Source organism: Drosophila takahashii, chromosome X (assembly GCF_030179915.1).
Source record: "Drosophila takahashii strain IR98-3 E-12201 chromosome X, DtakHiC1v2, whole genome shotgun sequence".
In the NCBI taxonomy this organism is placed as follows: Eukaryota; Metazoa; Arthropoda; class Insecta; order Diptera; family Drosophilidae; genus Drosophila; species Drosophila takahashii.
In genome coordinates, this window is record NC_091683.1 from 21,484,172 (window position 1) to 21,500,056 (window position 15,885).

At 38.3% G+C, this 15,885-nt stretch overlaps 3 protein-coding genes across 8 annotated transcripts in view; 1 reads left to right on the top strand and 2 right to left on the bottom strand.

The window, feature by feature from the left end:
• Window positions 1-398: 398 nt before the first annotated feature.
• MAPk-Ak2 (MAP kinase-activated protein kinase 2) lies at window positions 399-5,993 on the bottom strand. Its single transcript, XM_017153806.3, has 4 exons — window positions 5,857-5,993; window positions 3,275-3,855; window positions 1,605-2,020; window positions 399-1,285 (listed from the first exon to the last, which is right to left on the bottom strand). Exons 2-4 carry the CDS (start codon window positions 3,831-3,833, stop codon window positions 1,187-1,189), a joined length of 1,074 nt encoding a protein of 357 aa, XP_017009295.1. The 5' UTR covers window positions 3,834-3,855; window positions 5,857-5,993; the 3' UTR covers window positions 399-1,186.
• A 155-nt stretch (window positions 5,994-6,148) lies between these two features.
• LOC108065608 (centrosomal protein of 162 kDa) overlaps window positions 6,149-15,885 on the top strand; it is a 35,148-nt gene continuing 25,411 nt past the window's right edge. For both annotated transcript variants that reach the window (XR_011419593.1, XM_017153638.3), the window contains exon 1: window positions 6,149-7,425. Coding sequence is in view for 1 of the 2 variants with exons in the window: in XM_017153638.3 (XP_017009127.2) it covers window positions 6,736-7,425 (690 nt within the window). In the remaining variant the exon portion in view is untranslated. The remainder of the gene's footprint in view (window positions 7,426-15,885) is intronic.
• Window positions 8,415-14,270, bottom strand: LOC108065610 (carboxypeptidase B). Of its 5 annotated transcripts, none has more exons than XM_070218750.1 (4): window positions 13,928-14,270; window positions 10,427-10,852; window positions 10,077-10,230; window positions 8,415-9,453 (listed from the first exon to the last, which is right to left on the bottom strand). In XM_070218750.1, the coding sequence occupies exons 2-4, from the start codon at window positions 10,815-10,817 to the stop codon at window positions 8,676-8,678; spliced, it is 1,323 nt and encodes a 440-aa protein (XP_070074851.1). In that variant the 5' UTR covers window positions 10,818-10,852; window positions 13,928-14,270; the 3' UTR covers window positions 8,415-8,675. The 5 variants fall into 5 exon arrangements, with proteins under 5 accessions (XP_070074851.1, XP_070074853.1, XP_017009132.2 ...); XM_070218752.1 differs by lacking the exon at window positions 13,928-14,270 and adding an exon at window positions 11,343-11,445; XM_017153643.3 differs by lacking the exon at window positions 13,928-14,270 and adding an exon at window positions 11,321-11,427.

Below are 15,885 nucleotides of genomic sequence, written 5' to 3' on the forward strand. Positions count from 1 at the left end.
CTCTTTTTTAAAATTGGATTATAATAGGTCAAGATAATATTTAATCTTTTATTTGGAAAGGGAAAATGCTGAAAAGTGCACAACAAATTTAATATAATATAATTGTATAGCAGGAAATTACAAAATAATCTTTTAGAGATATGTAGAATATCTTTTAAAAGGGTAATATTATAGTATGGACTCTAAATAGGATAGGGAATTATAAGGTTTTTGTATAAAATGTAAAATTCTTTCAATAAACTTATCCTAAAAATAAGCTATTAAATTCATATCTATAACTTGCAACTCTAATCGACATCTATAGGCAATCTTTCATCTCTTTCTAAAGCATGCAATATCAAAAGATCAGTTTACTTATTTTCCGTTTAATTTCCCATACGAATTAAGGTAAAAACATGTTTCGTTTTAATCATAGTAAAATAAGCTTGATTTGTTTTTTATTTATTTTGGGGTTGTTGTTTATAGACTACAAATACGCTATACGGTAAAATGGTATATCGCTTGCAGAGTTAGCAAATAAAAGTTATAACCAACACTGAATTTTCGCAGTTTAATGCTAACGTCAACTGGCTGTATAATTGTTTGTTGTGTTGTGTTTGTTGTTTTTCTTCTCACATATATACCATACATACATATACACACACGGTTATACATATACATATATAATTATAATCAAAGTCACGTACACGTAAAAAAAAATCGGTTACAAATTACACATGTCTCAAAAAAAGTCGACAAACATTGAAAGAAACATTTTCACGCGATATTGAAAATTCGGCTGGCTAGCTAGGCTTGCTCTTGGCTTTTCTTAAGTTCGATATTTTTTACGCTTTTAGTTTCTTTTATCTTTTACAAAAGAGCACTTTTCAGACTACAAAATACCCTAAGAACCTTTTACTGGAAATGGATTATACATAGATAATGGACAAAAAGAATAAGAAAACGTAACGTAACATAACATGGAGTAGTTGTTTGTTGTTTTTTGAAAAGGTTGTTGCTGTTATCGTAGTAGTTAATAGCAGTTGTTGCTGTCGTCATAGTATAGTAGTAGTTATCGTTTCCGTAAAGCATTGTACAACTTTTCCGCTTAAGTGTTAAACCGATGGTTCACCCATCCTACGTCCTACGCCCATCTGATCTCATCTCACTCCAGGATTGGCCGTGTTAGTTGCTCTGGCTTTCTCGTTTAGTTGCGTGTCGCATTGCCCGCATATATCTCCTCGATCTTTTTCCTGCGCTTCGTGAGCAGCGGATTGTTCGACTTGTCCAGCGCCTTTATTTGCATCTGAAAGATACGGATTATTAATAAGAATAATGGGATATATTTTGGTTGAACATCAAGTAATAATCAAGGTATTGCAAGCACATTAACCTCCCAGTTTCTGGTTAGTTTTTATAATTAGTAACTTTCCAAATCACGATTGAAACAAAAAAAAAAGCAGGTAAAAAGTATACTTGCTAATTGCTTAGGCATAGACAAATGGAAATCTATTTTCTCATTAGATAAACAAATGAACTAAGAAGACTACTAGTGATTAACATTATATAATACAAAGGGAATTTAATTTAAAGCAACCAGAAACCGGAAGAAGAACCACACGCACCTGATCGTAGTCCACGCGCATGGTAGCCAGCGATCGTGTCATCTCCTCCTGCACCTCCGGCCAGGTTTCCTCGCCCTCCTTGAGCATCCGGCCCGTGCAGAGTGGCGTCTGCGGCACCGCATTGAACTGGGCGATCCACTTGTTCCGGATGACGTCCTGGATGCGCAAACGCTTGCTGGGATCCACGTTCAGCATGCCCTTGATCAGATCCTTGGCCGCCGGGCTTACGTTCGTCCATTCCGGATCGGGAAAGTCATACTGGCCGGTGCGGATGCGCTTCTTCATGCCGGGCGAAATGGCCAGGCCGTGGTTGCTGTAGAAAGGCGGGAATCCGCACATTATGATGTACATCACCACGCCCAGGGACCAGATGTCACAGCTCTTGTCATACTTCTCGGGACCCAGGACCTCGGGAGCTGCAAAGTAAATGTGTGATTAATATGGGAATATTTAGGAAATAAAACAATAATATTTATAGAATTAATTTAGAGTTACTGGGTAAACTAATTTTTATTTTTAATTAAATATAAATATTTTTATTCATAATTTTTCAATAATTCTAATTCCTAATTGTATTAAATTGTATTAAATGTTAGTTATAAGTGTAAAACTCTAATATACGTAGAGACCCACATATTTTAATTATTCTTAATATGGTTTTTGTAACAAGTGCATTAATTTATTTAATTAATTAAGATTTATTGGGTAAACTAACTTTTATTTTTTATATTTTAAATTAAAAATAAATATTTTTATTCATAATTTTTCAATAATTCTAATTGTTAATTGTATTATATTGTTGTAAATGTTAGATATAAGTGTAAAACTCTAATATAAGCAGGGACCTTCATATTTTCATTATTCTTAATATTGTTTTAGTGACTAGTGTCTTAATTTATAAGGAAATCCTTGTAGCACCAGGAAATAAAAAATATAAATTTTTATAGATTTATGGGCCATATTTAATTCTAATGAACTAAGTTATCCGCCGTGTTTTTTAACTCCGCCTTTTTCACATTTCTTGCTAATTGAATCGGTCGCACTTTGCAACTTTCGAACTTTTAAATAAAAAATAAATAACTAAATATAATTTTTCAATAATATAGAATTTTATAGATTTATGAGCCTTATTTAATTCGAATAAACTAACAGTTTTTTATCTCCGCCTTTTTCACATTTCTTGCGAATTAAATCGGTAGCACTTTGCAACTTTCGAACGACTCAAGTCTTTCGCAATGAGATTGGGAACAAGGCTGAATAAAATTAAAGCAACTCCAAAGAAAGTTCCCACAATAAAGTATGTAACGAGGGTGCAGTGGGAATTTAGAAACAACTAGTGGTGTTTAAATATATAAATCAATATAACAGCCATGCAATTTGCGGCCTTAAAAATGACATGGCACCATTATAAATGGGCAAACAATTTTAAAGCTATTTTTAAAGGGAGCAGTGGGAATTTAGAAACAACTAGTTTAGGATTTTACTATCAGCTTCTGTGGTGTTTAAATATATAAATCAAAATTTCTGACATGCAATTTCCGGTCTCAAAAATGACACGGCACAATTCTAAATGGGCAAACAATTTTAAAGCTATTTTTCGTGACTAATGCGGTAATTGACATCCCATTAAACTAGTGACTGATGCAAAATCCCTTCCAAAAAGCACTCACCCACGTAATAGGGAGTGTAGCAGGGCGTCTGCAGCGTGTCATTGGTGAATGTCTCCTTGGCGAAGCCAAAGTCCGTCAGCTTGAGGATCGCATTCGGCTGTGAGGTGGTGTACAGCAAGTTCTCCGGCTTCAAGTCGCGATGTGCGATATCGCGACTGTGCAGATAGTCTATCGCCGCGCAGATCTCGTGCATTATTTGGGCAGCCTCGCGTTCGGTGAAGGCCCCATCGGCCTTGTCCTGAATCCTCTGGAAGAGCTCGCCGCCCTCCATGCACTCCATGACCACCAGCAGGCACTTCCTTCCACTATAGGTGTTCTCGTACACATCGATGATGTTCACAATGTGCCGACAGCCGCTGACCCGCCAATGGAGATCCACCTCGCGGCGCGCCTTCTCGTTATCCAGCAGCACCTTGAGGGCATAGTTCTGTTTGGAGCGACGGTGGGTGCACTGCACCACCTTTCCGTTGATCCCGAGGCCCAGAACGGTGTCCGAGATCTCGTAGTCGTCCACCAGGGCGGTGGTCTTGGGTTGCCGTTGGTTCTGCAGCGAAAGCATTCTGGATTCGGCTGGGGTCTAACTGCAAATCAGTAAAATATAGATTAGTAAAATACAATTAATTGGGATCTTAAATGATTATCTATATATTTATCAAAGTTCTGAAATGGGTTGATCACTTATTAAAAACTTAAAAACATAAATTATTCAGAAATACCATAAAATGGTTGAAACTGCAGAGGAGAAATTAGTGAAAGATGGATTAGTAAAATACGATTTGTTGGAATCTTAAATGATTATCTTTATATTTATCATAGTTCTAAAACGGGTTGAGCACTTATTAAGAACTTAAGAACATAAATGATTCAGAAATACCCTAAAATGGTTGAAAGTTTATAATTAGAATTGTCATTATATTTATGATCCAATAGTATGTATTGTTTTTTTTAATTGGTTTAAATATTTAAATATACTGAATTTGTTTACTATTTAACTAGTTAGCTAATTGTATCAAATTTGTTTTTAATTAAACATATCTAAATAAACGTGACAGTCATTATAGGCCTGATGGATCACTAAATAATCCATTTCTAATTCCATTATTCAAATAGATAATACTGAAATACTTTTAGTGAACTGCTTTCAACAAACCTGACCTTAAATTTATTTCATAATTGCAATACCCCTTCCACATAATAATTAAAAAAAAAACAAATTTTGGCCAACAATTTATAGCCAAATTATTTGTTTCACGATTTTCGTGCTCATTGAGAATCTAAAAAGGTAGCTACCCTGAAGCAATAAATTTTATTTAATTATTATCTTTTGAAAAAGTATAGTTTATTACTGGTTATTAATGTAAAGTTCAGTTAAGCTAGGTGTGTGGCAATAGAGCTTTTTAATTACATACTGGCAATTTAGTTTACCGAGCAAATTGTTAGGGGATTCCCGCTCTATTCCACAGCTCCCCTTTTACTCCAGTTTGTTTTTTCTATATAAAAAACCAGTGACATCAGGTTTTCAAGCCCGCATTTTGAATAAAACAAAAAGTATAAAAAGAAGTAAATGTATGTAGAGGTAGTCTAGCAGGGGAAAATACTTTAAAAAGTGTTCTATTAGTTAAACAAAAAAAAATTATACTTTCTACATATATTGAAAGATTTTTATATAATAATTTTCATAGATAATTTCCTGAGGATAGGTACATAGATATGATAAGGATATTCCAATAACTATATCGATCTTTTTCAAACATTGTTTCAATCATAGACCAAAATTTTCTTAAAAGATGGATATACTTTTTTTTAGCGTGTACAGAACGAGAATAAAAAGTTGCACTTTTTAGTTCTCCGGGCTTTTGTATATAAAATATGCAGATCCGAAAACCTCGAAGCGCTCCGATCTCGACGATTCAAATTGCATGCAAATGGACTTACAGAAAGGCAGAAACAAAAAAATATCTAGAAAGTCAGGGGTGGGGTGGGCTAATTAATCCCACGCTCGCTGCATATTTCCATGTTTTTCCTTTTTCCGGGGAAAAAAACGTTACACAATTGTTTTTTTTGTCGCTTTTTCGGGGAAAACAGGAAAACGGTGGTAATTGCATATGTTCGCCGCGCTATCGGTAATCGCCAATATCGATAGGCGGGTGTATACAGAGTGCGTTTGTGTGCGTGCGCTGCTGATGAAATAAATGCTTCATTTTGTTTTTGTTTATTTTGAGCACATTACGCATTGCCGAAAAAAAAACTATTTTTTTTTCTCTCCCGTAAAATCGGTTAATTAACGCGTATTTTACTGCCCACACGCACACCGCGAAGCCCGCGCGCACACACAAACACACACACTCACACGAATGCAAACAATGCGTCATGTTTTCCCACTGTTTAACTAGTATTTCCTAGTTTTCTGGTTTTCACTGTACACGGCAGTACGTTTTTTATCTTGTTATCGCTCTTCGATCGCCTTCAGGTGGCCCAGATTTTTCCTGGCCACGCGCAACGATTTATCCGCTTTTCCCTTCGGATATATCTCGATTTACAGCGCCCGCATTATCACCTGCTGTTCAGCTGATCGTATTTACCTTTCGGATATTTATTTTAGCGTGCTATGTAACGGAACGGAAAAAAAGAACAACAACACAACCAAGAATTTATAGTTATAGCTATATAGCTTTATTTGTAAATTGGAGCTGGGTCGACTGGCGATAACTGTCCCGCGATAGTATCGATACAGGGAATATTTCACTTGTCGATAGTAGGCGATGGTGCTTTCACGATAGGTGTAGCATTTTTTAAGCTTTTTTTGTGCATTTATTCACATTTTAAAAATGCGCCGGCACATAGAAATTAGTGGCAATTTTGTCTAGGAAAGGATAGTAAAAGTACTAACAAACTGTATAAAGTCTTATTGGCCATAATGAAATAAGATTTTAGGAAATCGAACAATTTTTATACGACCATATTCCTTTTTCCCAAAAATTAAAAAAAGTGACTCTAAATTTCTCCAAGTGTTCATGCAACACCCTAGTAATCTTTAAATACAAACTAAAAAATATTTACAAACTCTTTTTTGTGTCCTATCTCAAGACTATCGAGTACTTTGCCCAGCAACGGCGAAACTATCGAACCACCTGACCATCGCTGTTTGGCCATCGCTAAAAAAAAGTGGTGCAAAAAGTTGGCTTAAATGTTGTTGCCACGGCCAAACTGACGATGCGCCGCGTCCGCTGAGCCTCGTGTCCGCACCCGTGAGATCCGTGACCCCCAGATCCGTGCTCTGGGCCACCCGGAGAACCTGCAGAAACCCACAGAGACCCCAAAAGTCGCAGAGTTTTCAGTTCGTTTTGCAGTTGGTTTGTATTGGCCGAGCGAAGCAAACAAACAAGCGCACAGGCGCATCGGAGATACATCGGATAAAAAGGATAAAGCCCCCCGATTCGGAGCAGGATCAGCAGCGCGCCATGTCGCAGGTGCTGCTCAGCCCCCGCAAGCAGGGCGTGGCGGAGGCGGAGGGGCTGGACTACACGAACAGCAGCTCGATCATTGAGTTTCTGGCCAAGGAGCAGGATTGCGGCGGCCTGCTGACGGACCCGGATCCCGAGTCCATTTTCCAGGAGGTCAGCCGCCTGTCCGACAGCACGGACATGCGATCCGTGGACGAGCTGCTGCAGGAGGCCGAGCGGCTCATCCAACAGCAGTTGCGTCTGGGCGGGATGGCCCAGGAAAAGGAGAATCCCAAAGCCAAAGCCGAAGAACCGGCAGCAGCAGCTGGAGCCCCCGGTGATGGCTGCTCCTCCTCGTCCCCGCAATCCTCGCCGCACAGCAGCATCCGGCTGAATACACGCTACACCCATCGGATCGAGCATTTGCCCCTGGCTCCTCTGCCGCCAAAAGCACCAATAGCCGGCTGCAATGGCAAAGTTCGGCCCAGATCCGGCTCCAAGTCGTCGGCCTCGCCCACTTCCGTGCAGACGCCGCTCGATAGCAGCTCGAATGGCTGCGGCTTTGCCGCCTTCGTGGACAACCTGCCCTCCGAATCGGTCATTTCCGAGGAGTCCACGCCCAAGGACATGGACATGGAGAACCGCACGGCGGCCATGGCGCAGCTGCAGCTCCAGCTGCAGGACAACACCGACGACGACGAGGATACGGTGAGTACTTAGCCAGGCTTATTTTATATTTAGTTCTATTTATTCCTTAAGTTCGGGATATTTCTATAATTTAAGATTAATTAATTGGTGATTTTATGGAAATAAAATTCTATGAAATGGATATTTTTATTGCTAGAATCCTTCTTCTTTTGAAATCTTTTATTTATCTCCTGAATTCGGGATATTTCTATAATTTAAGATTTATTAGTTGGCGATTTTATGAAAATCCTCTTTTTAGAGATAAAGTACAATAAAAGTTTTTGAAAAGGATATTTCTTGCTAAAATCCATCTTATTTTAAAATCTTATATTTATCCCCTAATTTCTGGATATTTCTATAATTTAAGATTAATTAATTGATAATGACCAAAGTCTTCCAAAAAGGATATTTTTAAAATCCACCTTCTTTTGAAATCTTATATTTATCCTCTGAATTAAGATTATTTGATTAGTGATTTTATGGAAATCCTCTTTTTGGAGATAAAGTACAGTATTTGAAATCTTATCCCCTGGTATCGGGATATTCCTATACTTTAAGATTATTTAATGGTCTATCTATAAAAATCTCTTTTTGAGATAAAGCACAATAAAAGTCTTTGAAAAGGATATTTCTTGCTAAAATCCATCTTCTTTTGAAATCCCCTGAGTTCGGGATATTTCTATATTTTAAGATAATTTAATTGGTCTATCTATATCTTTATCTCTTTTTGAGATAAAGCACAATAAAAGTCTTTAAAAATGATATTTCTTGTAAAAATCTATCCTTTTTTTTTTAAATCCCCTAAGTTCTGGATATTCCTATATTTTAAGATTATTTAATTGGTCTATCTATAAAAATCTCTTTTTGAGATAAATCACAATAAAAGCCTTTGACTGCAAAAGGATATTTCCTGTTGAAATCCACCCACTTTTGTATTTCATCTTTAGATTGGAAATATTTCTCGGGGAAATCCTACCTTTTACCACCCAAATAAGTTCATCCAAGCGATCTGTAGTAATAAATAGCGTAGATTCGTTTATTGTCCGCCGTACAGGATTCCAAGGATACAGCAGCCCACCCAAGCACTCACTCTCATTTCCATTTCCATTCTCGCAGTCACCAAAACAGACAGACAGGCACACAAACAAACATAAATAATCCTTCAGACACTCGCACACAGTTCAGGCACACAAGGTGGTGGGGCAGGGTGTAAAAAAAAGAGCAACAGAGATTGCAAATTACACCGGAATCTGGTGGAGATTAGGCGGCGTTCAGCCGGACGAACTGGGTCCGATGGCCTGGGCCACCGTTTCCGCCACTGTCCAGCCCTCCAAAGCCGTGTCCTTGATGAAGCGCGGCGGCAGGACGAAGCCGTAGGCTCCGCGATCTCTCAGTTCAATGGTGTACACGTATTTGACGCCCAAAGCGGCGCGGCTCCAGTCGTCCGAACCGCCGCCTGCGATGCCCAGGACCTCGTGGGTAACGGCCGCCCGGTACGAGGTGCCCGTCTTCTGGACAATTCGCTCGGCCGCCAAACTCGCCACTCGCTGCAGGACACTCGCGTCCTTGACCTTGACCGCCTTGTAGGCCCACGGATAGACAATCATCTGGCCGTAGCTGTGGAACGTCAGGTACGATTCCAGATTGTACTTCCTCTTGGCCAAGAACTCGGCCACCGCACGCGTTTCCCGCTCCGAGGCTGGCGAGGATCCGCGGTAGGTGTCACTGCAGGGATTCGTCGACGAACCATAGCCATTCCAGCCTATATCGAAGTTCCGATTGAGATCCACACCGCTGCACTGGGCGCGTCGCGATGGCGAGCGATTCTTGCGCCACAGGCGATTCGTCGTCCGGCTGTACTCGTAGCCATCGGGATTCATCACCGGCATTATGTACCAGGTGAGGCCGCGGATGTGCGCCGGCTGGTTCTCCCAGTTGGACATCAGTTGGTACAGGATGAAGGTCACCGTCGCCGGACTGATCCATTCGCGGGCGTGGATGCCGCCGTCGATCCAGACCTTCTTGTTCTCCCGGGGATTCTCCGAGATCCTAAGGGGATATATCAATAGTTGAGATTAGGAAGGGAGGATAATAAATAGATTAGTGGATTGAAATAAGGCTTTAGGGAAGATTTATTATTTTTTTTAAATTCTCAATGCCTAAAAGTAGGCCATATACTCCTGAAAAATATGTAGAATGCATTACTTGATTGCATACGTCTGGGCTTTTTAATGTAAATATTTTTTAATATTTCATTTATATAGTAGGTTTAAAGCCTTAAAATCGTATGAGAAATAAGAGTTTAGGGCTTCCTTTAAATTTAACAGGCTGACTAGAAAACGGCCCTTAAAGTAAATATTTTAAAATGCATTTCAGAAATATCATTTGCTTTTAATAAATTGTTTTAAAATACTAAGGTTTTAATATACTAATAATTTTTCTAAACTTGAGGTTTTGCACCTTAAAAAAATAGTTTAGTTAAATATTAAAAATGCCATAAATAAGCTTTCTTAAGCTATAAATGAATCAATTAGACCTCTTAACTACCTTCTGTTGTAAGGAACCTCATTTTCTAAGCTCAAAGCCAGAAAATAAGTGTTCTGTTCATCCTATACTAAACGATTTAATGGCGAAAAAAGGTATTATACCTAAACAATATTAGTTTCACCTACCTGAGCACTTTCAGATCACGACCCTCGGCCGATTGGCCAATGGTATACAATCGCACAATGTTGGGGAACTTGCTGCGGATCTCCCGCATAAAGCTATAGATGGTCTCCAAATCATGGTAGTCCTTCCAGTGCATGCTGCTCCTCGCGGCCTTTTCTGTGGGTTATCGTGAAATAAATATATTAAAAATTACAGGAAATTAGAGCTTGAACAAATATCAACAGTTTGCTATTTCTCGATATTTAATTTGTGTTTTCCTTTCAAAACATCAATATTATCTAAACAAAATATCGAAAATATCGATAAATTTCAAGCTCCACCTTAAATTATGTGCATGTTCAACTCCACTTACTCGTTCTCCGTCCGGAACCGAAAGAACTGCCCTGAATGCCTTCGAGCAGCTCCTCATCGATCATCGCTTGAATATTGCTGGACAAAATCTGGGGATCCAGGCGGTGGGCGGATAGAAAGCTGCGCGCCGCCTTCAGCTGATCCCTGGCAATGGAGATGTCCAGGAACTTGGAGTTCTCCTTCCAGATATTGCCGCCGAACTTTTGCTCCAGCATTTGACTGACGGGCACACGGTGTTGCATCGCCTCCGAGATGTTGTAGATCCTCCACAGTTGCGCCTCGTCGTAGCGCTGGGGAATCTCATTGACATTCAGCTGGGTGAGATTGGAGGCCAAACTGGCTGCTGTGGCTGCCATAAGGAGCAGCATCAGCAGTTGGGTTCTTTGCGTCATCTTTGCGGCGTTGTGGCTTCTATCAGCAGGTTGACCTGGAAAAGTAATTCCGCTATCAGTAATCAGCAATCAACGAGAGATGTTATCAGCTCCACTTAAAAGCAGCATCATTAATTAACTTCTGATCTGTGTTCAAGGAAAAACTAGCCATGGAAAACCCCAGTCTTTGGCCAAATATACAAATCGAAAGCTTTAACGAATGTCACGATTTTCATATTGTTATTTATGGACCTCTATTAAGCCTCTAGTTGCTAGCAACAAATGGTAATGACCATTGTTAAACTCTAAAGGTTAAAATAGTACACGCTTGTTTGGTTTGCATTAAAATCACACTGTTTATGACCAAGTGCTTGTTTTTTAGAAAACAAAACAAGCCTTGAATATGTCGTTTTTATTTACTATCTAAACATTTAACGAGCCAATTTGCAAATGGAAAACCCTGCTACTATACAAAATCAAAACTTTGTATGAAATTCCATCTATAAATGGGTTTTAATTTCAACCTTGTCAATAGCTAAGATTTACGTTTAACAGCAATTTAAATGGAACCAATCGAACATCCAACTAGGCCGCTCAAATATCTAGAACTGAATGCAAAACGAAACTAAAAGCAAACTCCAACTGGTATCAGAGAAAATAATTGTTACAGAAAAAGTTCGTCTAATTACCGGCAGCAACACAAAAAAAATACAAAAATGTTTCCGTTTCATTGTTAATGGTTAGGGTTATCTAGATGTGTGAGTTACTCGTAACCCTGTTTTTTTGTGTTTGTCATTGCCAATAATAAATTAAAAACAGTTGATAGCGTTAATAGTTTTGCAAACGTTTTAATGGAGTACACGAGTTTTAGAATCGTATCGCTTTTAATAGCTTATATTCTAAAAATGGAAATTGAATTATTAAATTGAAAATTATCGATATTTTCGATACTTTGACAATTTCGATTCCATAAAAGAAATGAAGAAATAGTAAACTGTCGATATTTATTGAAGCTCTAATTCAAATACCTTCAATTGGAAGTTAAAAACTGTTCATGATTTTTATGATAATCAATACAATTTTGTATTCTTTTAAACCAATTTTCGATTTCTCTTTCAAGAATTAAAAATAATTTGGGAAGTTGCTTTAAAGAAAGGTATTCAAAAAGTTAGTATTCAATAGGTATCAAAATAATCCAAAATGATTATTTGATCAGTTTGATTTTCAGTATACAAACGAGCCACTCAACGAATTTGCATCGTTTTACGGATTCCAGTGGCGACCGATCGATCGGTTGTTTTAATCATTCGATCCGTCAGTTCCCTGAATTCCCGCAGTTCCGGGGGCGTGGGGCTTATTGTTTTTGATTTTATTGACTCAATCAGAGTTTCGTGTTTATGTACATATGTTCTCGCTGTTTTGTATGCACAGTGATAGATGGAATGACTGCGTACTGCGTCTTAGTTACTAGTTCCCTAAGATCTAGATTTTGGGCAAAGAAACTTTTCCTGGTCTTCTTACCGATTTCGAAACGCCGTTTTTAACGCTTCTGTGCTAATTTCCCTGGCCCGTTTTTTTTTTTAGGTTTTGTTTTCATTTCGGTTTTTTTTTATGGATGCGTATTTGTATTTTCGTGTTTATTTTCTTTTTATTGCCAGGCAGAAAGTGGCACTTGAACGATGGAGAGGGTCGTGTGTCTCCGTTTCTCCGAGTCTCGTAGTCTCCGAACTCCGAGAACTGGTTCTCGGTCGGATTTGTCGGGCCTCGAATCTCAGATCTCCGATCTCCGATCTCGGGAGTCGAATGTGGAGTACAAACACAGTTTCGGATTGGGTTTCAATCCGCTGCTGTTCACCTCGACCTTCGTGCCCCCCGTTCTCCTTCCATTATCCATTATCTCAGTCGTTTATACCTGCATTTCATTCCGAAATGTAAACAGTTTAAGAATACTCAAGCTATGAAACAAACATTAAGTTTAACTTTGAACCTCTACGTTTTGAATTTTAATTAAGTTTTACTGACTAAAGATCTTAAGATCTTACTAAAGTGTTGTAAACTTTTTCAATCTTAGATATATTTATTAAACTATATTTCGAAATTTCAACATATGAACATATTCTGAGAAGATATAATAAGATAAAAATTATTATTTCAACAACTAAGAGACGTGTAAACGAAGGCGAAGAATGTTTCACTTAATTTTTTTTATTTTGACACTTTCAACAAAATAAAAAAATGGACTAAAGACATCGAAATTATAAACTTGTTCCGTTGAGTGCCCAAAAAATGAAAACCAAAACCTGTTGTAAAATGAAGCCGGTGCATTTTGCACTTCCTCATTCGCTGTAACAGCTCTAAATACTTTTATTTTTATGTAATTTTGGAAAATGAAGGCTTTCTTTTTTATTATCATTGAAACCTTCTTTCTTCTAATAGTACTTTGGGTTTTTTTTAACTTTTACTTTTTAGATTATATCGATCAAAAATATTCTTTTAATTCTATCCTCCCTTTTACAATTATGCTTTTTTATTTAAATTAATTTGGAAATCTTTTCTTTCTTTTATCAAGAATCGTAGTTCTTCTTGTGCATCCCAGAATGAAATTGTTCACACTATTTACTCCAGAATGAATCCCCCCTTTTATAAGCCTAATTCTTCTGAAAGCTCGCATATTTTTTACAGACTGAAAATGCATTCTTTATCAATTATCCTCAATCTTGTATATTTTTCTTCTTTGAAAAATCTCGGCTCTTATTCTCCCACAGTCTTTACCTCGTTTAAGAGGAATTCTCCCTTTTATCTTTGCATACTTCCTTAATTTTTTTTACATTCTCCACCCTTGATATATTGCAAATCTTCCCTAACCCACCCCTCTTTCTTCTGCGGTATTCCTACCAAGTTCCTGCAGTTGCAGTCTTTCTCCTTCGCTTTCCTCTCCCTTTTCTTCTGCAACCTTCGCGCTTTCTTTGATTAACTTCCAGCTTTCTTCCGAATTCTTCTCCCCGTTCTTCTATATTCTTCTCTTGAGTTTTTGCTATTCTTTTTTCGTTTTTGCTTCATTAGGTAGTTTAGTTTATTATTTTTGTGCTTTTCACTTTTTTTCTAAAGTATTTAGTTATTTTTTCACTTACTGTTTTTTGTTGTTGTTTGGGGATGCTCTTTTGGTTCTTCTTCCTCCAATTGCCGGCTCTTCGGGAGAGAGTGCAATTCGCGAATGTGTGTTTGTGTGTGGGAGAGAGTGTATCGCTGCCTGAGCTTCGAACTTCGACTAAAGGCTGCTTGTATGCGCTTCAATTTTATATTGCCGCTCTGCCGGCGCAAGGGAGCCGTTACCCCAAAAAAAAAAAAACAATTTAAAAAAAAATCGAAAAAAAACACAACAAACGAAACCGAGAATTACAAAACAACAACAACAAAGGGGAACCCAATAGTGTGTTGTAAATTTTTGCGCTGACCGACGACCGATCTTTAAAGCGATCGTCGCGTAAATGGAAATTGGAAATGGAAACGGCAGCGACGCCGGCTGCGCAGCCGCAGAGGTGGCGGCAGCGAGAGAAGAGGAACAGCGGCGAGAGAGGAGCGCTGCTCCCCCGAATGCTCCACGCATTCGCGCTGTCTCTTTCTGGCGGCGGCCTGCATCCCATTCATGTGAGAGGGGGCCCGAGGGACAGGGACAGGGTGAGAGAGCGAGCCAGAATGCATGGCCCACGCCCACGCAAACAGCCATCTCCCTTGCACCCGCGACATTGACACTTTGACTCACTCACACACACACACCGAGCTGCACTCGAATGCATTTAACGGTTTTGCACCGGAGGCGCTGTCCACTTGCTAATCTATCATCTCAATAAACAAAGTGGTCAAAAAAGGGCATCATGAATCAGTCAATCTCAGTCTTGGAAATTCTTTTGGTCTTATCAGGAATTTCCAGCGATAAAAAGTGTGATTTTCCTAGCAGAATACTTCCGACATTTAAAGAAATTCTTTATTACTAACTGGTTTTAAAACCTACGTGCGCTGTCCATTTGCTAATCTGTTTTTTAAACAAAGAGACCAAAACATCATGAGTCACGGGCTTAGTCCCGGAATCTTAAGGAATTTCTTGTTAGAAATTTCCACCGAAGTTTTTTTACAATTTCTAATTAGGAATTCCTTTAAGTCTCGAAATTGAATTTTTGTTATCAGCAATTCGAAACGAAAATAATATGTGAGATCATTTAAGAACTTACTTTGTTATGAACTGGTTTAAAGTCCCATGGGGCCTGTCCAATTGCATATTTGTTTCTTTATTTTTTAAAGTGATAAAAACGTGTGATTGACCATGAGTCACGAGTTCAAACACGGAATTCTTCTTTCTTGTAATTGGGAATTTCCAAAGATGAGAAATTCTGACTTCCAATCGCAGAATAATCATTAATTTTTAATGACCTTTGTTTAAGATTGTCTTTATTCATTTTTTAAGTATTCATTACACAGTAAATGACTTAGAAAAGTAGTTAATAAGCAAATGGCGCTAATTGTAAGTTGTTTGGTGGAAATGTTTTTAGGTTTTAAATTTCCACATACTAATTCTATTTTTTAACTTATTTTTAACACATTTATTTACATTACATTAATTTTTTTTGTAGTGTTTTTCATCTTTTATTGATTGCAAATGGTTATCAGTGGAAATTCCCAGCGCATAAAAATGTTCATAGGAAAGGTGCAAAGCTGTCAGTCTCGACATTTGAGCTTATCTCATCATTAATCATCATAACAACCAATAAAAATTGCTCATTATGAAACATTAAGCAATGTAACGGAAATCCCAATAAAAAATTAAAAATTTACAACGGTTTGCCAAGTGTAATACGTACAAACATGTATTTCTATCTCTTTTCAAGAGCAGCTGATTTTTGAACACAAGTGCGATTGTAAATTGGATTTTCAATTGTATCACAAACCCAAAATCACCGCATGTGTGTGTTTGTTTAATGGATTGTGTGTGATTGTGTGACGGGGCGATTTTGACCCACTTGGCGAGTTTTACTTTCTTTCGCCTTTGATCGCCTGTCCCGCCCCCCTCCGCCCACACTTATTTTTTTTTTTG